Source organism: Perissodus microlepis, chromosome 2 (assembly GCF_051167445.1).
Source record: "Perissodus microlepis isolate ML-2025 ecotype Zambia chromosome 2, ASM5116744v1, whole genome shotgun sequence".
Classification (NCBI taxonomy): domain Eukaryota; kingdom Metazoa; phylum Chordata; class Actinopteri; order Cichliformes; family Cichlidae; genus Perissodus; species Perissodus microlepis.
In genome coordinates, this window is record NC_140462.1 from 14273050 (window position 1) to 14299167 (window position 26118).

The window sequence follows — 26118 nt, forward strand, 5'->3', positions numbered from 1 at the left end:
CATTCAATTAATTATCATATAATAATTAAAATAAGTACATTTATTTGCAGTAACTCAATCTTTACTATTTACTTTACTACTTTCAATATAAGACATGAGGACAGGGACCCCTGCTGGACAATTATGAGTGTTACATTGGTGTTTGCTTTAGGAAAAAAAAGGTTTAGTATTGAAGTTTGTTTCAGCTGCTGAAGGGGGGGAGGGGTTATTATCTCAATAAAAAAAATTAATTGACATTTATAGTTAACTTGTTGATGTTTTGAGATAACAAATATTTAAAAAAAAAAAAAAAGTAAAAACTTCAGTGACGGTAACTATTTTGTCAAAAACAAGCAGTCAAAACAATCTTCTGTAGTTTTCACTATATGGAAAGACCTACTGTTAAAACATATTTTTCTAAGGCACTTCCTTAAAGTACCTTCAAGGCAGATCATTTGCTGTGCCGACACTATTGTGGTAAAATAGAAGCCAGTACTGTTCCAACAGGTAATACCAGTCACTAACTGCAAATCTATCTAGAGGATTATATGAAAACAATTCTTAAAGGAAAATCGTTATGTTTTCTTCTAGCGGGGTCAACATGTAGGAAAGAGTCAAAGGGTTTCGTGGTTTTTGTGTTTTGGAAGAACAATGAATATCACTGGTAAGCAGCATCAGCAGAAATCAAGTTCAGGCAAATGTCTTTAGCAGGTTTACCAAACAGCTCTTAGTACAGTGTCTCTCCTTTCTCCATGGCTAGGACTAGTTCAAGTAAATTTACTGGAAAACAAGGTTGTGACTTCTTGTCTCATTCTATAAGGTTGATTTCTAGTAAGTAAAAAGATCAGTAGTGAGGTAGTAGTAAGTAGTGAGGCTGGTAGGGCAAGAGTTGCTCGGGCAGGTTAGTAGAGAGTTCTTTACAGCAGGTACTCAAACAGGAAGTAGGATACAGGTAAGTACAAGAATAATGATTCCAAACACACAGGTGAGCAAATGAGTAAAAAGTGGCCTGAGGTATACTACCACTGCCATAACAGTCGCACAATGAGTGATGGTGTACTCTGGGTTTAAATACTGCATGGACGGGGCATCTGAAAAACGTTAAGGAGAGAACTGTTCTGAGCATAGTGCAGCATGTCCAGGGCTTTGATAGACTGGCCAACCAGGAGGTAATCTGGGTGGGAAGTGATCAAAGCATTAATGAGGGTCTCAGCTGTGTTCTGCAGATTTTGAGATGGATTTAATATAGAATGAGAATTTGAGGGTGGAGTTCAGCGTCCAATCATGTTAAGGTGTAAATTAGCCACTTTTGAGAGAATTGACTTGGATGGATGGATGGGCAAACAACATGTGCCTACAGAAGTATAAAAGAAATCCATGAATTACACACTATATAGTCATGCAATATTAGAACGCTCATATTTAAAGGGGTTAAATAATGTAATGTGTGCCCCAGAAATATCATTCTTCATTGTGTTTATAGTTGCTTTATAAAGGAGGAAAAGTAGCTCCAAGCTCAGAGTTGAAGTCAACAACTGATTTATTCTTTTCCTTGTGACACGTGCCCAGTCATTCCCTTTGTACATAAAGAGCTTTGCTTTCTGGAGCTGATTCAGCGAAGCGTAAACTTCAAGATTAACCATGACCGGGTGCCTAAGTGAGGAATACTGAGCCCAGCGCAGGACTTAAAGCCTGAATGAACACAGCCATGTTGCTCTGGTGATAGTGAACAGATTGCACATTTGATGACCAAGAGTGTGTCCATGGACAACAGCACAAAAACACAAAGTTAATCTCCAGTTGGCTGAAAGAGTTGACAAGCGAAGCGCACAGCTATAGAGAAAAGAGTGACAGCATGAGCTGCAATATTACATCTTTATTATTGGTTTAATAGAAAAAAATGTGCCTCTTTTGATACAGATTCAAAATTATGACAAAAAAAAAATCCATACATTTTTCTAGCAGCATGACTTAATCTCAGATCATGTGATGTCACTGGCCTTGTTTGATCATTCTGTAAAATGAATAAAATGGATAGATTATATATATATATATATATATATATATATATATATATATATATAAAAGCTTCTTTTTTTGCAAAAGTACAGCTTGTGTGAAACAGAAGGACAAAAGGTGGCAGCTTTAAGAAGTGACGAGAGGCCATAGAGGTTTAACTGCAGGAACCTTACTGGAGGTTAGAGAAGGAAGGTTTATCAGATCCCTGTACTGAAATATGTAAGACTGTGAGGAGGTCTCAGCTGAGCATCACTGCAGAACCATACAGACAACGTACAGAATCAGTCAACAGTTTTAGCACACCTCCACTTTTCCAGTTACTGCTGTTTACATCACATAGTGTCTAAACCAGAAGGATCAAATATAAGGCTCAAGGGCAGGGATAGGGACACCAAGGACTCCAGTCTGGCTTACTGCACGGCTTTGGAAAATGCGAAGGAGGACATGAATGATTTTTTTCATGTTTTGCAGCTTTCACTAATGATAAAGAACTCCCTCATGACCAAGTAAATAATACTGTAACAATTAAATCACAGAAAGTTCCTGTTGAAGCTGGCCCTCTGGGTCCTTTCGATGTTTGGCCGTCTCTAGAAAAATTGTTTGCATTTACTATCAAAGCTACGTTGAACTGCACCACTACTGGAAATTATTTTCTTAATTCTGTTTTTGTTGCAGTTTACTGCTTACCTTTGTACCATTTACGGTCAATAGACATTAACAGCCTTAATCTCAATAAATACCTGGAAAATGGAGGGAGTGCTCAAAACTTTTGACCGTTAAGTGTTTCACAAAATTTAAAAACACAGTTATTAAAAACATTGGAACATTTATAAATGTGGAAACATGATGCCTACAGTTAAGATAATTTAAAAAAAATATATCACTGAATAAAACATGTGGAGCATGGAAAGGTCTATACATTATGCATGTGCGACCTGTAATATTGTGTTCTTCCTGGAAGGGATCCATAGTAATCTGCAAATCATGACTCAGCGTATAATAGAGACCCTCAGCTATGCTTTAACACATACTGTTTGTTTTAGATGTTACACAGTAAGCAGAGATTGAGGTCTGAAGAGCAGCAAAATGACACATTGCACACCGGTATAACAAGGCTTGCTACTGCAAATGGTGAAGAAATGATGCTATTTTTTTTTTTAATTACCTATAAAAAAAAATTTAAAAAAACAAGTAAATATGACACAGTATAATCACATTTAGTTCATCTGACCTGTATTTCTATGGGTTTTGAAACAACCAAGAAAGCACATAGGGAATCATGCTAGCGTTGTCTTTTCACGTGTACGTTCGAGTTTAATGTGCCTCTTTGAAGCTGCTACATGCATAGTGTATGTCACAAGCAGCACAGGAGAAAAAGGTGAAGCTTTCAGGGAAACAGTGACAAGTCTGACAACTGCTCAAAGCCTTCTAATAATACAAAGTATTTAAAAAGAAAACATTAAGTAAAACAAGTAGTAGTGTTAGTAGTACATACATAGTTTAGGTAAAGTAAAAGAGGCTCTACTGTAGGTTTAGCGGTTCCCAAACTACTACCAGCTACAGCTTTGAGTGCTACAGAGACAAATGCAACTTGTAGTCCAAGTAAGCATTCATTATTACAGTCTGACATGATCAGAGTGAAATTAATGCAGTCTCATAAAGTGGACCACAAACCCAGTGATGCTGCATAGATCAAACAGCTTTGCTAAGCCAAACACTGGTTTAGCAGACACCCTGTAACCATACACATGTACTCATGTGTCTCATTTTTCATTCATTTGGGTGTCTCGCCTTTATGTATTCCTTCAGAACCGGACACACAAACTAACTCAACAGTTCTCTTTCCAGTAGTATCACAAAAAAATTATTTATGATTCATTTAAAGAATTATAGTAATATATGTCATTTTTCTGTATCTTAATCTACAGTAGGTTACAAAATAAAAAGCATTCAGCTGCTTCTGACCAGAAACTCAATGAAGCCATTAGAAAATGAAAAATAATCAGTAGAAAAGTAGCACAGGTATATTTGAAAATGTTACGATTTTAATTCTGGTCTCAAATCTGGAAACAAATTCCGATCACGTGTATAGGTAAAAGTAAGGCAGACAAGTTTTCATAATTTAGGTTTCTGCTGTGACTCAAATGTCTTGTTTTCGTCTTCAAAAGTGTGATTTGGAAAACACTAACATGATGCCAACATACTAAAAATTAAGAAAAAAGCAAAAAATGTATCTTCACAGTCAATGACATGCTTAAAACTGAAAAAAAGAAATCTACTACATTTTGTTTGGATGGATATAATTGGTGCATAAAGAAAAATCACTTTTCACAACTGGGGGTCACCAAAGAGGACATAATGTTGCGACATTAGCTTTATCTCATTTTTTTTTTTTTTTTTTGCCAGTGGTGGAATATAAATGACACAGGCCCCTAGTTTGAGCAGCAGTGGAAATGACAGTGTACACAAAAAAGATAGTTTATATAATAAAATTTGCCTCATTAAACTTCATATTTACATATGGGTGGATGCACTTCATATAAATATAAACCAACTCTATAAGGACGCTGTATTTGCACTTCTAGAAGCATCTCCTGAAATCATTTATAATACTTAATTACAAAATCTGTTGGGCAGCAGGTGACTGTTTTAGTTAAGTAAAAGAGGCTTTGCATGGAGGATGATATCATGTTAAACCATTCGTTTATATGGCTGGTGTAAACCCATCATTTTTAATTACCACCATCTTTTTCTTTATTGGCCAGCAGCAGCTGCAAATTATGTAAACAACCGTTTGCACTGCCAGTAAAATCTAACAAAGCCTTAGACCTCAAACCAGAGACGTGTGATTTTGCTTCCCAACCTGCGCATATCATTATATAAACTGTTTATATTCCTTTATTCCATCTTATTAAGTATATCTGACAGTTAAATAACAGCATTTCTTCAGCTGCAGACAATTTCATGAAGAGAACTCACGGTGACAACCATCAGTGAATGTGTAGGAAGAGCGGGAATGCTGAGGACTGAAAACAACAGAGTAAACGGATACGAAGGCAGAAGATCTGTCAAACTGTTTACGCACCAACTGTTTTGGAGGAAGCAAGACTGACTGACAATAGACATTTGGCAGTTTTGTGGCTCTCGGACTGTAACAGAAAAAAAGAAAAATCTCAATACAGAACAGCAACGTTATAAAATAATGGAGAATGTCGAAGTGTTCAACTGGATTGCTGAGGATTGTGTAATTACTGAGGTACAGGTGTATGTTTCCTATCCAGAACTATTTGTCCATATAAAAACTACACTCAGCAGTGAGGTTTGTGCAGCTTTTATGCTCTGATCTGTTGTCAAGCAGGAGCGGACTGAGTAATGGTAGTGAAAGCAAGGAGGGGAAACCAACAAAGAAACGCCAGCTGAATGCCACGGCATTCCCCCCTTTGTGATTCAGTTATGCATAGAACCACGTAGAATTGTGTAACTCAAACAGCTGATTATTGCAGCTCTACTTCACGTCTGTTCGCTGAAGTCTGTCGTTCAGGAGAACTTGCAATCAAAAAGCGCAGAGGTAAGTGGTCCAAAATGGTAAGTGGTAGTTCCCGCTACAGATTGTCCTCCCGAGGGAATACTGTATCTCAACAAGATTGCAACTTTGTCTCTTTTTTTCCATTTCTGCAAAAACAACTAGTGATGTCATCGTAGTGATGCTAAATTAAAGCAGCAAACTGGCTGGATTATCTGTGAGACGGCCTGATGAGGGCTTGAGCCATTTGGCAGTTTTTAATCTCTGCCCCCTCTTCATCAGCAGACCCCAACTTAGCTTCATATTAAATAAATGCCTCTAATATTAAATGCAGATTCACACACGCACAGGATGAATGACTATCTTTGTGAGGAAGATCACTGACGTCATCCCTATCTTTAACCCTAACCGTCCAAACCAACACCCCAACCATAACCTTCTTGTAAACAATCCTTAGGCCACATGATAACCTTTAAACAGGCAGAAAGGATGTGAAACTCAAACTAGTCCTTACTAAGATCACTAGGCAACCACACACACATACACTTTCAAACAAAATGCCTTTTGCAAAGTTGAATAAAGTCTATGTTTTTCACAGCCATTAAGTTCCCATAACTACTGCTTGACTCCAACTCTTTCCACACCTATAAAGCACAAAACTGTTGTCAGTTATTTTTCAAAGCTGTGTCAGACACAGTTAATTCAGATTTGTGTAGCACCCTGCTAAAAAAAAAATTTAGTTTGGTGAGAAAAAAAGCAAACATTTATGCTTTACAGACTCAGGAGGAAATACACTCTGTTAACTGTGGTGGTGAAAAGTCACTGACCCAACACTGAAAACTGGTAACAGGTCAAAAACACTAAGGTTCATTGCATATGAATCAGTGGAATCAACAGCTGCCACAATTACACACGTCCTCCTCGCAGGCAGACTGGTGAAGAAATTTTGCTTACGTTTTAGACAGCGGGGTGTGAACACACAGTGACGCCAGGGTCTAAAACTCATGTGCAGCTGAGCTGAGGTGGATTGTATCTGCTGGCTCATCTACTTGTAGAAATATCTGTTACCTCCTGTGACATGTACAACCAGTACGCATGCTTCTCTTGTAGCTGTAACAGCAGAAAACACAGACAGAAGCGCAGAGCCGAATACAGCAAAGCTGCAAATCATTTAAGATATAACCATGTTTTAGCTACACATACTAAATAAAACACATTGTGTTAAAAAGAAATCAGATGTTTGAGGTACAACATAAAGACATTTTGACTTTATCCCTTCACTAGTTGTTATTTTATATACTTCTTCTCAGAAGATCTAAAAACAAAAGTGTATCTTTTTTACAGCTTCAAAAGCTAAGGTAGCACGATTAAATGCTATAAAATCAGAAAGACAGCTTTTTAGTCTTCATTTAGTTCCTCTTGGAGGTATGTGTTACAACGACTAGATTAGACTACGTTGTGCTTTTCTGCTTTTATCCACCTCCGACGCTAATGTGCCCTCTTTTCATCCACTCCGTGGCTTGTCGCCAGAGCATTGTCCACTTCTCTTCGCATTAAACAAAACAAAGAAAGAAAACAGCCAAAGAGGGGGGTCTTGGAGGGTTGCAGGTTAAAGATCAGCCAACAGGAAATCCACAGTTGAGACTTCTGGTTAGGTGGAGGGCAATTTATGGATGAGAAAAGGTGCTGGTGGGCTGAATCCCTGAGAAAAACAGTATATGCGATATGTTTTAGAAGGAATTGGAATATCTAGATGTTATTGCATACATGTATGTTTTCACATACATGAGCAACGTTTGACATATGTAAATATGTCTAACCTTTGTATGATGCGATCAGATGTGTGTCTCTACATCTGTATAGCCGGGCAGGATGTCTCCATTGGAGCAGCTCTTGGGCTCCTCAGCCGGTGGGGCGCTGGGCAACATGTGGGCAGTTGTGGAGGTCTCCTCTGGTGATGCCTGACCTCGCTGGAGCCTGTGGTGGATCAGGGGCACAAAGAACAGCACCACGCCCCCCACCATCGGAGGCACACCAGCCAGGGAGAAGGCCACTGTGTAATTCCCAAAATAATCATGCAGGAGACCTGTGCAGCGGAGGTAAGGAAGCAAAATGCGAATGGAAAGATTAAAACATCTGCTTTAGATCAAGCAGATTCCCAGTTTGTTTATACTGTGTATACACACAGTGAAATAAATGTACACCCTCTTCCACATCCTGCAATGCATTTAAGCTACTCCGCTGCCCGGCAGATGGTGGACATCGCACACTAGCAAAGACAGGCCGTGTGTTGACAAAGGCAGTGAAGAAAAAGATTTGTAATTACCAAACGTTGTAGTAAACAATGCAGTATTCAAACCATTTACAGACCAGGGTGTGCAAAGATTATATGAGGAAGGAAATCCACATTTGTTGGGCCTCAAGGACACATGAGAAAAGAGCAGGGATTTATTTTTTTTTTTAACTACAGCTCTGGGCCTAGAAGACAATAAGCTTTGTCAAGCCTTATAAACACAGTGTTCTTTAGTTTCAGTTTGTGTGCTTGTAGGCTTTAATGCTAACTAAGCATTAGAATAAACGAACCGTTTTTACGTTCTATAGTATGGTTGTTATTATGGTTGTTTTTGTGGCTTAAAGGGGCCCCAATATGCTCATTTCCAACTATGTTTTATCTTTGGACTCCAATTGAAGGCTTTGTATGTGTCACAATTCAAACTAATAATTGTTTTTCTTATCATGGGGCCTGGTGCAGCCCCTCAGTTTTTCCTCTAACACAGTTCTTTGGTTCCAGTAACCATAAGTCAATAAAAAAAAGACACTTTCTCTGCATGCAGGTCACAGTGTGCATTCTCAAGTAGTGCAATCTAATCTTGTAAATTAACATCCCACCTGCACCGCCTGTTCATATTACTTTTTGGTGACACTGTTCGCTAACAAAGGAGTCAGAAAGCCAAGAAACAAGGCTGTTCATTTTTGTAAAATTCATGGAATTTGACAGTAAGAATTCCTTATTTTCTGTCTTGTTTCCTGGATTTCTGGTCAATTGTGAAAAAAGACAAGTGCCCAAAATTAAAATAAAATTTCTGGTTATTGAATAGAAAACATTAAAGATGAATTTGATCTCCTATATCTTGATTATGAAAACAAGACTTTGCAAAAGAAATGGATACAGCAAGGCTACAACTAGCAGGTTTTTTTTAGTTGAACAATTTGCAGGTATATACTGTTATAATGCCTCTTTTTGTTTAACCACACTATAAAAGAGGTGCATAGTAATATATTATTACAGTAAGAAGGATTATTGGTTGCACCAATATTGCTGGCATAGCTTTGGATATGCCATCGATCTATGTCAGTGCACTGCTGTCTCTAACACTGCAATGCAAAACAAAAAGTTGTCATTAGGAAGTGAAGATTATTTTGAAAACTAAATCTCTTTTAAAGAAATAAAAAAAACCCTGCCAGACAGCATGACTCTTCATTTAAAAAAGTACATTTAGCATTTGACATCTAAGAGTTTCAGTATGTTGGCTGAGGCTACAAAGGCCAGGAAAAAGCTGTCAGGAAGTCAGAAAGTTGTGTAGTAAAAGCAGCTCTGGGATGTGTGAGAGGCAAAAGAGATTGTCGAGATAAAGTCAAAAGATGCCTGAGTCAGCAGCGTGCTGTGACTAGTGTTCTTAGGTATTATTTTTTTATTAGCAAGCTGGACAAAAGAAAGCAGATCGAAGATCAGTACTGTATGTACTTTTTCATGAACACAAATCCTTGGAGACAGGCATGAGCCCAACCATCTCTAAACACAAACCAGTGTATAATCTGTCCTGTTGTGCATTTGTCTTTTTCCGTTTACTAATTACATTAGTTGTACCCAGGTCCAAGGTTTTTCTCTGCTAATATAATTCAGCTGGAAAACACACACACATATATAGCTTCTTACCAGCGATAGGTGGACCCGCAGTCATAGGGATAGACATGAGGCCTAGAAGGTAACCTATAGCCTGCGAGGCTTGCATGGGCCCGACAAGCTCAAAAGCTATGGGAGCCATCATGGTGAGGAAGCATCCATCACACAGTCCCAGAAACACACACACAACCACCAGACCGGCGAACATCGAGCACCGAGGAATCATCATGGACATCAGGCCAAGAGCAATGAAGGAGACCACCTGCAAAATACAGCAAGAACCCATAAACAAGCTTTGAATGTCTTGATGCTCTCCAAACAATCTTTTTGACAGATAAATATGTGTTAAATGTCAGTCAGATGGCTCATATTGCTTTCTTTTTGCCTTTGTTCATGCATGTAAATCTGGCCTCAGGCAGATATGGTTACGTGTGCAAGTGGACACACCCTCCATCTACAGGCTCCACCTACACATATTTATGTCAGGTAAAGTTATTTGAGAAAATAAAAAGTACTTTGTCTGCCAGAGAAATTGATCATGAACGATAAAAAGTCCTGATATGTTCTCATACATACTTTAAATATGCAGAAAAACAAAGTTCTGATATGAGCAGTGTTGGGAAGGTTACTTTTAAAATGTATTCCATTACAGATTACAGAATACATGCCCCAAAATGTATTCTGTAACGTCTTCCGTTACGTTACTCAACGACAGTAACGTATTCTGAATACTTTGGATTACTTAATATATTATCATGCATTTTACAACTACGTGAATGTACTATTGCTGATAGTACATTTATTACTGTTACTGAAGCTCCGCGGCTCCGAACCGTAGTAAAGGGACCTCTGACTAATACCGCCGGGTCCGTGTCGGCTCGTAGCCGAAAAATAGCTTTACTTTGTTGTGTGGGTCAGCTTTTCTTGCGACAGACAGAGAGAGGCGTTGAAAGACTGCTCCAACGGAACTTATTGTTTCGGAGGAAAACACCAACCCAGTGTACAGTCGAGTCTTAATAGCGTACTTACAACTGGGCTCCTCAGGCACTCTTCTTGGCTGCAGTGGTTATTATTATATTTACATGCTTCCAGCTCCCGTTTTTGCTCGAGGACAACTCGTACTTTTCGACTCTCCTTTTTCTCCCTCCTCGCGCTCACAGACACATAACGTGTATGGCGGTCCATTCTCCCTGCAACACGGACTACACTGCCCATGAGGCTACATTCTTTAGGGCTATGCCTGTAGCATTCTGCCTATTAGCTTAGCACAACAACAACAACAACAACAACAAAAAGGCGCTCTCTCACCCAGGAAACACACAGTCGCTGAGAGAGAGAGCGTCGCCCTGTAACCATGGCAACCGTAACGCTGCCGCCTGGAACAACAGAACGTAGCTGTCAAACAAAACCCAAACAGTCCTGACCTGCAACAATATGAAACAGGAAAGTAATCCATTTATTTCAACAAAGTAACTGTATTCTAAATACCACCTTTTTAAACGGTAACTGTAACGGAATACAGTTACTCATATTTTGTATTTTAAATACGTAACGGCGGTACATGTATTCCGTTACTCCCCAACACTGGATATGAGTAAGTCTTACCACTTGGCTCGGTAACTCCTGTTGGTCCTTACTGTGAAATACTATTTAAATTAAGTGTATTTCTGTGGTAACAACATAAAACTCTATGTATGGAATCAATCAGATCTCATTTTAAAGACGTTAGGTTATTTTCCCAGGTAGTTAAAACTCTAAAAACTTTGCCATTAAATAATTTTTGAATTAATTTTTCCAATTCAGGACTCTTTGTCTCATCGCTCTCTTGTAACGTCTCTGTCAAGCAAAGTTCAGCATCATAGTTACATTTACTATGGTAATTCACCTGAGTGCACCGGTGCCATCATCAATCTGATTAATAAACTACATGTTAATGGATTATGAAGAATATAAAAGATATAAAGCTGTCTGTTCACTAAGTGTCTACGGCATTAATGCTGTGAATGACTGTTCTGTGTCACTTCAAAGAGTGTTACTTCAAATCCCTTCACAACTACAACAATGTGGATTTAAGCAATTAAAAACTGTGTTCAACACTTGGACAAAAGAAACATAATGGATTTCATTCTATAAAAGACTCTTGCATAACTAGACTCTAATATTCACCGCCACACTGTCAGCAAATTCTTTATATGACTAATACTGCAAATGAAGCTTTAGAAATACTTTGCTTGATATCACAGATCAGCACATTTTAAGTATGCATGTCCCACAACTTCAAAGTTGTTTTTATATTTTAATTAATCTGTAACTCCGTGCCCCTTTGCTTAGTGAGCTGCTTGAACGAGTCTGCTGGTCAAAACAATGGATCCCTGTGTTTTCCATTCAGCAGAAGCCGCACGTGCACCAGCAGGAAATGGCAACTCTTGTTTGTATTCACCGCACAAATTGCTCTCACGTCACCTTGTCTATTTTCCAGGAACTGAATTGTCCCTGACATTATCCAGTCATGTAATTCCCCTTGTGTTCGCAAGTCTGTTTTTCATTCCAGAGAAACATAATGCCATTAAGCCATTAATAAAAATGAATTTCTAATTTCACCAAGGTAATAAAAAATAAATATTTTAGTAAAATTGGGCCTAACAAACAACGTCATTGATTACAGGTGTGTGAAAAAGTGTTTGCCCCCTTTCACGATTTTTTATTTGTTAATGTTTGTCACGCTTAAATGTTTGAAATCATCAAACATATGTAAATATGTACACAAATGTAAACACAAGTAAACACAAAATGCCGTTTTTAAATGAATTATTACATAAATTAACTGTTGTATATCACATCTTTGGAAAGCTGAGTTCCCAGGCCTGATTACTGCCACACGTGTTCTCAATCAAGAAATCACTTAAACAGAACTGGCCTGACAAAGTAAGCAGTTGACCAAAAGATCGTCAAAAGCCAGACACCATAGTGCGATTCAAAGGAATTCGGGAACAAATGAGAATCAAAATAAGTGAAAACTCCCAAGAGGTTATAAAGCTGTTTCTAAAGCTGTGTGACTCCAGTGAACCACAGGGAGAGCCAGTATCCATAACTGGCAAAAACATGGAACAGTGGGGAACCTTCCCAGGAGTGGCCGGCTGACCAAAATTACCACAAGAGCGCAGCGGCGATTCATCCAAGAGGTCACAAAAGACCCCAGAAAAACATCCGAAGAGCTGCAGGCCTCACTTGCCTCAGTTAAGGTCAGTGTTCATGACATGAGAAAGAGACTGGGCAAAAAAAGCCTACATGGCAGAGCTCCAAGATGAAAACCACTGCTGAACAAAAGGAACATAAAGGTTAATCTAGGTTTTGCCAGAAAACATCCCGATTATCCCCAAGACTTTTGGGAAAATAGTCTGTGGACTGACGAGACAAAAGCTGAACTTTTTGGAAGGCGTGTGTCCCGTTACATCTGGCATTTCAGAAAAGTAACATCATACCAACAGTCAAATATGGTGATGGTAGTGGGATGGTCTGGGACTGTTTGAGTTACTCTTACATAGTAAGGAAAAGCATAAAAAAAAGTGCTTGTGTGGGTGAATGAGGCAAATTGTATAAAAACCACTTTTTGACAGGCACACTTACCACTGTGAAGTGCATTAGGTTTTCCCAAAAACAGACCAAACAGTAAAGAAAAGCAGTCTGCATAAATTTTAGAGCTTCAATAATTCCCTCACCTGCATGTAGACTTTCCGTAGACCAGGAATGAGGTCCCCGATCTTTCCAAAAGTGAGGCGTCCCACCCCTGATGATGCTCCTATGCAAACAAGGAGCACCCACTCCTTTTCAGTGTCCTTGAACTGTTCTTTTACAAAATTAATCTGAGAGACACAATAATACAGAATCATTACTGTGGACACTGTTAGTCCGTAAATGTCCATCGTGCAAATAATGACAAAGATATTGTACAACATGCTCATGAATCGTATTCTTCATTGCCGAGAAAACATTACACTCAGCATTTGTTGGAGTGGAATTGTTCATCCTTCACCCCAAATCAACCTCAAACATTAACAAAATGTCCACATCAACAGACCTTTGGAACAGAGGAACAGGAAGACTGAACGCATATAGGTCAGAGCCTCCAGCTCCCTTTAGCCGTGACCCCCAAATTAGATCCAAAACATGAAACCGCCCTCTGAAGTCTTTCCTGAACATGCTGGTCCTTGTGAAATATTTGCTCTGCTTTGAAGGTCTACATTCATCAATGGCCATAGGATAGGTATGTTTAGGGATACAGAGAGGCCATACAGGAGAGGTTTCCTGAGATGGTCGAGCCAATACAAAGACCGGGGCAGTGTTTACATCTGGGCCCGGGCCTGAAACAACAGGCCTGACAGAGGGAGGCCGGAGCTGGAACATCCGACATCTGGATAGAGGGAGATCAACTTCACAGCAACTTAACACTTCATCTTCATTTTTTACTATCTTACTATCACACACCAAATTCAATCAGAGTACAGACTTTGAAAACATACTTGAGTTTGTGGATGTAAACAAAATGGATAAATGGACTTCTTTTACTTTCGGCCTCTCTAGCTGAGTAGTGTAGTTAGTAAACCAAAAGTAAGTTACTGTCAAGCTCTTTGGCTTCAACATGACATATTTAAAATATAGATTTTCCCTTTGGGCAACCTTTTTCAAAGGTTGTACACTGAAGCAGAAAAAAAATTAAGAAGAGCACAATTAACTCCTGGCAACTGACTGCTGTTCCTCACAGCAGCTATTGTGACAAACTCTGTCATCCTGAGAGGGACAAAGGCGATGTTCAGCCACTGCTCATTTACTCAGCTGACATGCATTCAATTGCCCTCTTTCCGAATGGCACCAGACCGCCCACAGTGCAACAGTATGGCTCTGACATCAATCTCACTCCCCCTCATTTCCAGTGTCAGCTGAGAAAAAGCATTTTTACATCAAACCCATGATTAGGAACCCCACTGATCTCTAATGCTCTTTGTGTAAGCCTATAATATAAATAAAGAGATCGGAATGTTTTACCACAGCAGAAATAACTGAAAGGCTGTTAAACAGTGCTTTCTTTATTCACATAAAAACTGGGCTTATTGTAAATATTTATAAAGCAGCACCATTTAGAAACAATTACTTCTTAAAAAAAATGTACAGTCTTGCCTATCTTATGTTCTTACCAGATGGACATATGGCACGAAATAGCCCAATACAGCTGTAGCCACTCCAAACGCCCACACTCGGTATGTGACGATGTGAAACACACGCAAATTGAAGTACTTCCTGATGGTGGTTATCGCCCTGCTCCACCTGCCTCCACCTTGAGCATTAGCTTGAGTTTGGGATTCGCCATGGTCGGGGCCTATTCCTTGGGGGCCCATGCCTCCCCCAGCAGGGAGCAGAGGCTTGAACATTAGCGCCAGCAGAGCCTGGATCAGCATGAAGATGCTGAGGATCTGGAATGTTCTGCTGAGGCCCAAAGGTTCCACCACCTCTTGCAGTAACACCGGAAGGCCCATAGAGAAGAGGCTGGCACCAGCTGTCACCACACCATTGGCCAGACCCAAGCGCTGGCGGAAGTAGTGGCCCAGGATGACCAACGAAGGCTGGAAGGCGAAGGAGGAGCCGCAGCCAAACAATATGCCATATGTGAAGTAGCGAAGGATCAAGGAACTACAATGAACAAAAAAGGACATCAGGAAGAAAAACGAGCATAAAAATAATAATAAATAAACCCAGTGTAGGTTGTCCACAGAAAACTCTCACAGAGGACCACATGGGCTAGCTGACATGGGGCCCACATGGGTTTTTCATGTGCAAGCTCATAATGGTTTACCCACAAAATTTCCTCTTGGAGGCCTAAAAGGGCAAAACATCTAGAGCCCCTGATTTAGCATATAATTTTACATGGTTTCATTCATATTTTCAAAGGACGTATCTGACAAACATGTCTTACTTTGCAAACGATGTACTGAGCAGTCCTATAAAAGACAGTGCCGCCCCACTCACAGCCGTCTTCCTACAGCCAAAGTGGTCTGTGAACATGCTGACCACAGGTGAACAGAAGAAGATCATGCCCATGGCCAGGGCCCCAACCCAGGCTGGAGAGGAAGTTGAGAGAAGAAAGAATTCATCATCGGAAGCATGTGGAAATCTCAGGTGTTATACCTATCACCTAAAGTAAATAAAAGACACTGTTATATCTGTTTGTACACAAAGCAAAGATCAGTGTGTGCAGTCCTTGACCATTAAAACATCATTTTTTTCCACTTGTAGAAGTTATTGCATAAAAGTTAAAAAAGGCATCACTGAAAAACAACATGGCCTTCATGCACGTATGCCTGGGCCTCTATGCAAATCTTGATGTTTTGTTTAAAGTTTTTGAGAGCTTGCAAGCTGTTTGCAAATCTGCCACCTGACCTCAGCAGCAGCCACGCTCAAAGTAAACATGTGTAGCATGTTGAGTCTTGCCTTTAAATGCCCCATACAGTAGGTATTAATTAACCCAGACAATAAGAATTTTGCCCACAAGACTTCCTGAAGCTTTGAAAAACTACAAAGCTTTGTATGCTGCACACTAGTTTTTTCTTCTCTGTCTTTGTGACTCTCTCACCACCTGATGTGATTTGCTATTAATATACATTTATGTAACTCTACTCATTATTGTGTCTACACTTGCATCATGTAGATCAGACACGCTCTATAAGATTTCTCATGGTGATTAAGCAGATCAAAAAGTGAATCAAAGTGTATAGTTCTGGCCTGTAGAGCATGCAGTGTTAAAACATAACGAGGCAGATTTCTCTAGCAGAGACACCGCGTACCCTGTAGTACAAACAAACACATGTCTGGATCCAGTCTCTGAGGGAGCAAAGGTAGCTTTGATGTCTACCATGGTGTCTGGGCCTTGGGTCACACTGGTCCAACAGTCCAATAGAAATGAGACCAGAGAGACTACTAAACAGCCTGATGGCAGGATTTATCTACCTAAGCGCGCACACACACACACACACACACACACACACACACACACACACTGAGTTCAGAGTGAAACACGAGCTGTGCACCACTGTATAAATAGTCTTAAATGTGGACGTTTGCCTAAACACTATGTACTATACTATACATGTAATGCATGTTCTGGTACACAGAGTACAATTAAAGCACAGGACTCTACTCGAGTCTTTCTACAGTTTATTCTTTCAAATTAAATGGAATAGAAAAAAGGGGAGGGGGGGTCATATACCCAGCCATATAGGTGGAATCTACATCCTCAATAACAATTTCAGTAGATTTAATAGTATAATATATTAAATCCTTTTGATACACATTCACTAGTCACTTTGTTACCTTGCAGTGCTGCGTTAGACTCAGAATCAACAAGGTGATGGAAACAGGATTTTGGTCCGCGTTGACATCATAGCATCACACACTTGCTGCACATCCATACTGTGAATCTCCTGTTCCACCACCTCCCAATGGTGCTCTAGTGGATAGTGATATACTCATATTACAAATGAGTATATCATAAATGACCATCATAAATGGTCCGCTATAATACATAGGTAGGCTGTGATGCTTAAATTATGCTTTATTGCTCAAGGTGAGACTTTTTCTAGTCCAGTCAAATTCTAAATAGCATACTTTGAGGAATTTGCAAGTAGTGAGACATAAAAACATAAAAACAGTGCCCTTTAAGTTACCTAAAAGTGCGAACTGGCTGATAGTTATGAGTGCTTCTATTGCTGAATTAAACTCACTGCATTTCCTCAGCTTCAGATATTATTTCTTACTGATGTAGCTCCTAAGACCACTTAAGCTACCACCTGTAACACTTTTCCTTTTTTCTGTTCAATACTAGATGTCCAGCTGGTTTGTCTGGAAAATACCGCAGGCTCTTAACTTAATCTCACCAATCTCAGCTAGTGATTGCAGCGTTCCCATCTGGACATGCACTGCTGCTAGCATGCTGTTTCTTGCAGACACATTCTTGGAAAGCCCAATATCTGACACAGAGATGTAAAATGTTTTTTTTTTCACTCAAATTGGTCAGTTTGGCATTATAATGTAGTTCCAGTATTGCTTTTTTTAATGGCTCTAGCACCTGCAGTGCTGGTATTGCACCAATAACAGTTTGGACATGACAAACCAAAAGGTCCGATGTGAAATCAGAGGGTCAAAACAACAGGCCAGTGTCACACTGCCTTACAGCATACTCTATATTCTGGCCAGCCCCACAACAAAGCCCCATTTCCCTGTGTCCTGACACAACAACTGAGTGCACTGTGCTCATTAGAGGGGATTTGGTCCAAACACTTTCAAACAAAAGCAAAAGAACACAGTGAGGGAGACTGGAGCCAAATGAAAAGATGTCTGTTTGTGTGGGGTAGCAAAGAAGGGGGTTAACAAGCTTCCATCTCTTAATGTGATAGATGCAGTCTGACAAGAAGCAGCAGACTCTATAGGACCCATATGTATGTTAGAGTAAGAACACTTCAGGCAGAAAAATGTGGTTGGGTTTTATATAATAAGAAGTTTATATAAGACTAATGAGTTCAGCATGCTTTATGCTAAGCTGTAATATATGCATGCAACACAACTGTGTTTTGTGGATTAAGTTATTTATTTAACTGTGCCTACTCTAATATGACAGCTAAAGGTACACTAAAACTAAGTTATTCATATCACAGAGGCCCTGTTACTCCATTCATAACAAAGCTGAAATTTAACCAGGCATTAAATTACCTACACTGCAGTTACTAAATTATTAGGTTCACAGATCTTTTTTTATGAGCAGCTGTAGTGCAATGAGAAACTGACACTATTTTGTTGTCCACAGCACCGGATTTGAAATGAAATAATGAGGTTTAACTGCCTACTTTCAGTCTTAATTTGAGAATATCAGGATTCATATCAAATGACTAGAGTAGGAATAATAGGTCATTAGTCCCCTTGTTTAAGGGGGCAGAAAGTAAGATACTTTGAAGGGAAACTGCTCAGAATATGGTCTGTGGGTTTTCCAGAATAACAAAGACACTGTCCTTGGAAAGATCCCTTGCTGTTTTTTTGTTTTCATTGCTTTGAGAAGCACCAATGAAATTTTCTTTCGCTTCCAATGTATCCCGCAGTGTATGAAACCATCCGCTTAGACGACTGCGAATGCAGCGCAGTGCTGCTTTCAGCTCAAAATTATTGTTTCTGAGCCAGTGAGCCCAAACAATCAAAAACACATCTGTTCGAATGCTTTCTGACGATATTTTCCACGGCTGACGCAGACACGGGGAAATACTGCTGAACCTAAACAATGCATCACACTGTTTCTGAGAGCGTCTTGGGGACGTACTCCTAAAGAAACAATAGTCATAGGTATTTTTGTCCCTCAAGGTAACATAAAATGCTCTTAGCAGGTGCTGAGGCAACATAATAAACTGAAAAACACAAATACATTGCTTTACACTGCTACGATCCAGCAGTGTGTTTTTTTGCACAAAAAAAGGTTTAAATGAGGAACCAACTCTGACAATAAAGATTTCTTGTATTTTGCTAAAGATAGGAACTGTTAGGAAAAATTTGATTGGAATATGTACGAGTAATCCCTATGATCCAGCTCAGGTTTCAAACTGCTCCAAATGCACAGATTCAGAGCATTTTTTCTACTCTATATCTATATGATGAGAGCACATAACCCTAATATGGTCAGTCAGTCAATCATGAGAAATTTGGCTTGAATTTAGCCAGAAAAGAGCTAAAACTTCTTCAAACTCAGGCAGTGCACAAACTTACAAGCCGCACCAATGTCCAGTATTAGATCAAACATGTTGAATCATCTGTGAATCAACTGCGAATCATCCACGAATACTACAGTAGAGTCCAAGAACAACACTATGAAGATGAAGATAAGCATAAAAGTCACCTTTAAATCAGTCATTTTTATCTTATAATAATTAATGCCATACCAAGCTAAAGGTTTAAGTCCATAATAAGGACAGAATGTTCATTTTAAAGAATGAGAAAACACTGCTTGTATCATAAAGACAGTAGAATGATAAGGATGTTGTGTTAGCACAAATATAGAAAGCACAACAGTTGAGGCGACACAGTTCGCAAAGGCTTGCTAGCAGAAGGCATGTGGAGGCCCATCTGTCACAGATCAACCAGGAGTCTCTTCAAACAGCTCAGGCTCAGACCATAAATGAGCTCTGACAGCACAGCTATCAGGATGCTCCTTGAGTTGTTTACTCGGTACCACTCACAGGAAAATCAACCATTCCCTCTGATGTTTACAAATCGCAGCATATTTCAGGCTGAGAGTAAGTGCAAACTGCTTGTGTTGACACTATTAATAAAGCTGAAAGGGGTAATCCTTTTAATTTTTTTTAATGGATGTGTTTTACGGAGATTTTACTCTGTCATGTGTCGGCGTAGTAGTACAACTGAAATGAATTGGATTGAACTGAAACATCATCTATAAAGAGATGCATTTTGGTATTGAGGGGACACTGGTGTCCTAGTCGTTAGGGTGCATACCCCATAGGCTAAAATGTGATCAGTAGAAGGGTCCAGAGCCAAGCGCCTGGTTAAATGGACCTCATCCTATCTAAATACAGGAAAAAATGCCTAAAACTAACCAAAATCAACCAATAACAGTCCAATTACTCTTTGTACACATCTTTATATACCTTTTTATAAGCGCATGGAGCTTGAAGGAACTTTTTCCAACCTGAACCCATTCCACTGTCCACTGGAATGCTAAAAATGCCTCATTGCACCCTGATCTGCCAACCTGAGATTTCCAGCTGCTCTGGGAGATGCTGGAGAAATCTGGAGCAGGGGAAAAACAATAACACCCTACCTACCAAGAGCACAGCCCTACGTTAATGATTTAAGACATGTTCTTGGCAGACAGACTATTGTGTTACTTCGCTTGTTTTTGATGTTTTTGAGAAAATCCAACAATGATTATTAAGCACATCTAAAATAATGAACAACTAGCCACTGAAGAAACACAGAGAGAAACCTGGAATCGTTGTTTTTGAAGGTTTCCCCAGTTTCTCCAACCACTGTGTATACAAATGTTATAAGCACATGTTGCACTTCATTCTTCCCCATGTTTAATGTTCTGTTAAAGGCTTTTTAACATTAGAAAGACTTTCAATAAAGACGCCATTGTTGCCTTTAAGCAATGAATCAACGAGTTTAAAGTGAAACAGAGTTTAAAAGGTATTTTAAGTTGTTTCCATCTCTCCCTTTTTTTTTCTTCCCCTCTCTTTGAAAGAGTAACATAGCATTGGTACCACAGCAAAGGGTGTTCAAATTCAAGCCACGGGGTGGCTGTAGCTCAGGTGGCAGAGCAGGTCAGCCACTAATCAGAAGGTCGGTGGTTCGATCCCAGGCTGCATGCCAAATATCCTTGGGCATGATACTAACCCCATGTTTGCCTACTGGTGGTGGTCAGAGGGCCCGGTGGCGCCAGTGTCCGGCAGCCTCGCCTCTGTCAGTGCGCCCCAGGGCAGCTGTGGCTACAATGTAGCTTGCCATTGCTAGTGTGTGAATGAATGACTGAATGTAGTGTAAAGCGCTTTGGGGTCCTTAGGGATTGAGTAAAGCGCTATACAAATGCAGGCCATTTACCTTTTTTTTTTTTTTTTTACCTGACTGCTAACGATGGCCAAGATAAATAATGCACAACAAGGTCACACAAAGAAAACAGAGATATGATGAAGCACAACTCAATATTTGGAAGACAGCTTTAAGCGGTTTAGTAAAACATCTTTAATGCCTCTCACTTGCTGACTAGTTTTGGCTTTTCTCATCACAATTTTCCTCCTGCTCCGTTTCACGGTAGCACATAGATGGAAATAGTTTCAGGCTTCAATGAAAAATTTATTCCTTCCTCACTCAGTCCCTTTCTTCTGCCCCTTCACACACATTCCCTCTTTGCCAACTTTGCTGCAGCTGAAACAGTGCCGGCTGCATTTTGAACTTTCCTCCCACATTCGGTGCAGCCACGTTCATTCGCATACCACCTGACAGGGGGCTCACCCCTCGCTGATTATGAAAGCAGCCCCCCCCCCCCCCCCCCTTTTTCCATTTTCAAAAGAAAGGTGTGCCGGGCACGTGCACTCACTTTACAAGTTTACCAACATTTTTGTGGTAACAACTGGGAAAAAAATGAGTAAAGGTGTCATGCTGTAATCACGGAGCAAATCATCACCATATGTGACTCATAACCCACACACACCTCGCCATCATTAAAGATTTAAAGAACCTACTGTTCTGAACCCCTACTTCGATACTGCTACGGTATTCTGAAACTCACTTGTTTACTCCTCGAGGTTTATAAAAGACCTCAGCAAGGCCTAATGGTGATCTCTAAGTATGATTTCACCATATCCAGCCTTTTGTTATCCCTTATGGTCCTTTGCTTTTTTTCTATTGAGCAGTCTGACATCTTTTAAAATGTTGTACACGTGTGAATTTAGACTAGACTTTATATCTCAAAAGAAGCCTTTAAGATCATAGCTATTGTAGCTAAGCTCTTCCCCTGTGCTTTTTTCCTGCTGCTGAGGTAAAAAGGTCAGGTCTCAGCCTACTCACTTAATCTGTTCACATATGAGCTCAACCCAGAATTAAATCCAAGAAAATGCTGGAGATGAAATCCTAAATACGTCAAAAAATGGGGAGAAGAGAATATAAACACCCTGTATAAAATTCCATCAGCTTCTTTTAATAAATAAGATGTCTTTCCTATACCCCCCCCCCCCTTATTGCTTTTATACTGATAATAATAATAAAGGTTCACATTTGTTCCAGCAAACAGCATTAGTGCCATAATCCCTTCCCACATTGTGACCTTAACTTTTGCATGTGATTGCAGGAACTGACGAGGATTTTAAGAAAAACATCCACTCCTGTTACATGATTCCCGAGCTCAAAACATTTCTCTGTATGGATCAGTACACTGCAGAAGCTGCTTTCACGGTTTTCACAATGAGGAAGGGGAGGAGGAGAAAGAAAGGAAGGAGGGTCCCTTTCTTCTCCCCCCAAACAAGAATTCCCATGATTACTCATTTAGTCAGTATTTGTTAACAAGATTAACAAGCACAAAACTAGAAGCCATGGTTACCCAGAAGCCCAGAGCTTCATTAGCAACAAATTGGACGCTGACTTTGTGAACTCATTGAAGAATAGAAATGTTTCTACTGGACTTGCAGGCACAAGAAAATGTCAGATTCCTGCAAACAATTGGAGTAGCACCAGGCCCATTGTTTCTGGGGACTAATTTATCTGCAACAACAAGACTGAACTGTCACATTCCTGTAAATGAACATCAGTGATTTCTTTATTAAGACTGATATCCTTGACTGCTTTGTATAGTGCCTTTCCCGTTGCAGGGAGCTGAGCGCAATCAGTAAATAAGGATAGAGAAATAGTCTGACTATTTAGTAATGAAAGCTTATGATCCTAAACAGAATGGTTGAAATGGGAGAAGTGGGTAGGGTAATGATGTGACTCTAATAATAACTACCTGTTAGATTGTATTAAATACTACAAGCAGAAGCAATATCCCTGATTTACATATCTATCGCAGGATTTTTATCACTAGTCATGTGCATCTTGGGGACTCTAACAAGTCTGTCCATACTGGTCCAGCAATGCATGGGTCAGACATTCGTATCGACCAATATCGGCCTCGCTAACTGCAATTATCTGTCTACTACCACCCTGGCTGATATTTAACAAAACAGCTTTGTTCTGGCCAAATGTTCAACGATATTGTGGTAAATAGCTTAAAATTTCTGTCTTTGTTTGCTTGTTGGGAACCAAGAGGGGAATATATAACAAGAAAAAAAACAGCACTCCAATATCGGCTCAGTATCGGTGCAAATATTCACAAATATTCAGTCCTTTGTGCTCACTATATCATTAAGAAAACCTTTATCAAAGGACCCACTGTAGTAAACTGTGTTGTGGATAAACAGAACAGCTTTAATGAATAGTTAACAAGTGCCTACGGTGCTTTTTCAGTTAAGTGCCTGTAACTCATTAGAATGCTGGTGCTTTGGAAAACAAGAGATTTCAACAGGATGTAAGGAGCAATTTCAGAGTAAGAGAAGAAAATAATAATTCAAAAATAAGAATGCAGCAATGAGCATACTTTACACGTGCTGGTGGGGCACTTGTTTTATTCATTACTGTGTTTAGTGTTCCACTGGGAATTTAAGTTATTCCACTTTTTTCTAAAGTGATATACATATAAAAATCTACATACTGTAAATTAATATAAAGTTGATGTTAAAATGTTTATTATAGTAATTGTGATTTAAATGACACCTTAAATATCCACAGCTCTAATTTCCACTTTAAAAAAAATTCCTATAATTATAAACCAAATGTGCATCAAGATTCTCTACTCCTGTCCACCAGCTCACTTGTGGCTTCAGCTCCAGCCCAGCTAAGCAGAGAGATACTGCTCAGATAGTACTTACTCACCCACTTTGAACTGGGATGTTTGGTCTTCAGGGTCTGTGTGCTCCTTCACCAGCATCATGTGCAGGATGCCGAAGGAGTTGTGAATTCCGAAGATTGACCCGTTGCACCAGGTTGCAGCAAAAACCACCAGCCAGCCAGCGAAACCACCTTCGGGTGGGACGAAGCCAGCTCCGTGGCCGGGCTTCTCTACCAGCACCCTAGCCTCGAAGTCCGAACCCGGCGTGAGGGGTGGCTTGCACCCGGTCTCGATCAGCTGCGTATTGCTGTCCTCCTTCACGATTTTACCCTCGCTGCCGTCCGCCTGGTCATGCTTTCTCGTGTCTAGGTCTTGAGGGGCATCCCTCTGCTCCATCTGAGGACCTGGAGCCGGCTGTTCCGTCCGGGACTCTCCGCCGGACGGCTGCGCTTGGTTGTCTAGCCCGTTGGTCCCCATGCTGTCTGGTCTGGCGGAGAGGCTACTGTGGGCTTTTGGTGCACATGCATGAGATATAGGTCGCTGACATAAGAGTACCGATTTGAATAACAGCTTTGATTGGTTATCTGTCAAACGTGAAAGACGGATGGTGTTTTTCCTGGCACACAAGCTTCCTACACGCTGCTCGCAGCCCGAGTCTGAGCGTCAACTTCAGCGAATAAACTCCAACCTGCAAACGTAGCGTGTGTCATTCTGGCCGGAGGTCTATATTTCCAGGAATTAGCTCGCACCGCCTATCCTTCCTTTTAATGCAAGCCTGCCTAACCGCCTATAAAGACTAACACCATGTATTTACTTGTGTTGGCTCTTCTCCTCGGTGCCGAAAGAGGATCATCAACCTGCGAAAACCTCCGCTCCGCCTCGACTCCGTGTAGCCCCGTCGCGCAGTTCCCGCACGATCATCAACATTTCCTGATGTTAAATGCAAGAATTAGACGCTTCTTCTTATCTTTACAAGGTGGACATGTAACGTAGGTAGGCCTGTGCATGTCCCGTAGGCTGTATCGGTTCTCAAGTGTCAACACACACCGAGCCGTCATTCAGCAAATCCACACACCCCTCCTCCACCACCACCTCCTTTCCCCGGCGGACGGACAGTTGGAGCCAATGGTGGAGCTTCAGTACAGTTACAGTAGAACGAGTTTGCACTTCGTGGCTTTTCACGGAAAGACCCGAGTGTGGCTTGCTTTTCCCCTCTTGTGTCGGATTAGTAACAACATCCTGTGGCTAATGCAAACATCCGTTTCAGCGCATTTTCCTATCTAATCTAATCTAATCTAATCTAGTATAACATAATATAACATAATATAACATACTGTGTTATATATCGACACATCAAGAGATATATCAACTTTTGTAATTTTTGCAAATTTTAAATTTAATTTTTGTAACAAGTTTTGTTCGTTTGATTAAGTGACCTAATATCTAAAATAAATAATATTAATTATAATTAAAAAAAAAAAAACGTCTTAGCTTTATTAAAGTTGTAAATAGCTCTAAAATCTATCAATTGAATTTTTAGATTAAAAATGTTTTTACATCATTGTGTCAGACGTCAGGCACGTTATCTGCTTACTAACTCTCTGGATTGTATGGATATGGAGAAAGGAAAAAATATCATCCAAAAAATCTAAATACGGGATTAAAATCTAAAAAAAAATCGATTTACTAACTCGAAATTTCAAGATATTTTCTCAATTTAGATTGATTTTCTCACACGTTTGAGTTAGTAAGCTGATAATTTAAGACACCTAACTCACAATTTTGACATAATGACTTATTCAGTTGAGACGTATAGTTTTAATATGTTGATGGTAAGAAATCTTTATTATTTAATTCATGCATTTATTTATTTCAGTGGCATAAGTAAGGTTTTAGTATAGGGTATTGGGGGGGGGGGGACAGCAGAACTTTACCATCTATGGTGTTAAAGGGGTGAAGGGTCAGGAAGCAGCAATAACGAGGATTCACCACTATGTGGAGCTACAAATAAGTGTAAAGGTCTCTTATTAAAAAGAGATTTTAATCTCAGTCAGACTTTTACATGAACAGATGCATAAATTCCAGTGGCTGTGAAGACAAACTGCATGATATTTTAACATATGTACAGACAGGTTTTGTTGTCTGATATATCACAGCAGAAACCTCAAGTGTAAAAAATATCATGATTGATGGTTTAATTCCTGCTTCAGCTTTGAGGACTTGGGACTGATC

The 26118-nt window shown here is 39.9% G+C and overlaps 1 protein-coding gene across 1 annotated transcript; it reads right to left on the reverse strand.

Moving 5' to 3' along the window:
- Positions 1 to 1840: 1840 nt before the first annotated feature.
- slc16a2 (solute carrier family 16 member 2) lies at positions 1841 to 25111 on the reverse strand. The gene is made up of 7 exons (XM_084948456.1): positions 23931 to 25111; positions 15394 to 15538; positions 14618 to 15110; positions 13145 to 13288; positions 9459 to 9687; positions 7342 to 7607; positions 1841 to 7223 (listed from the first exon to the last, which is right to left on the reverse strand). The coding sequence occupies exons 1-6, from the start codon at positions 24361 to 24363 to the stop codon at positions 7357 to 7359; spliced, it is 1695 nt and encodes a 564-aa protein (XP_084804582.1). The 5' UTR covers positions 24364 to 25111; the 3' UTR covers positions 1841 to 7223; positions 7342 to 7356.
- Positions 25112 to 26118: the final 1007 nt, after the last annotated feature.

Excerpts from the sequence above, each read along its gene's own strand:
- slc16a2 (XM_084948456.1), bottom strand. The coding sequence starts at position 24,363 with ATGGGGACCAACGGGCTAGACAACCAAGCGCAGCCGTCCGGCGGAGAG. Across the intron at positions 15,539-23,930 it reads AACATCCCAGTTCAAAGTGG|CCTGGGTTGGGGCCCTGGCC; the intron begins GTGAGTAAGTAC and ends CTTCCTCTCCAG. Across the intron at positions 15,111-15,393 it reads CTCAGTACATCGTTTGCAAA|TTCCTTGATCCTTCGCTACT; the intron begins GTAAGACATGTT and ends TGTTCATTGTAG.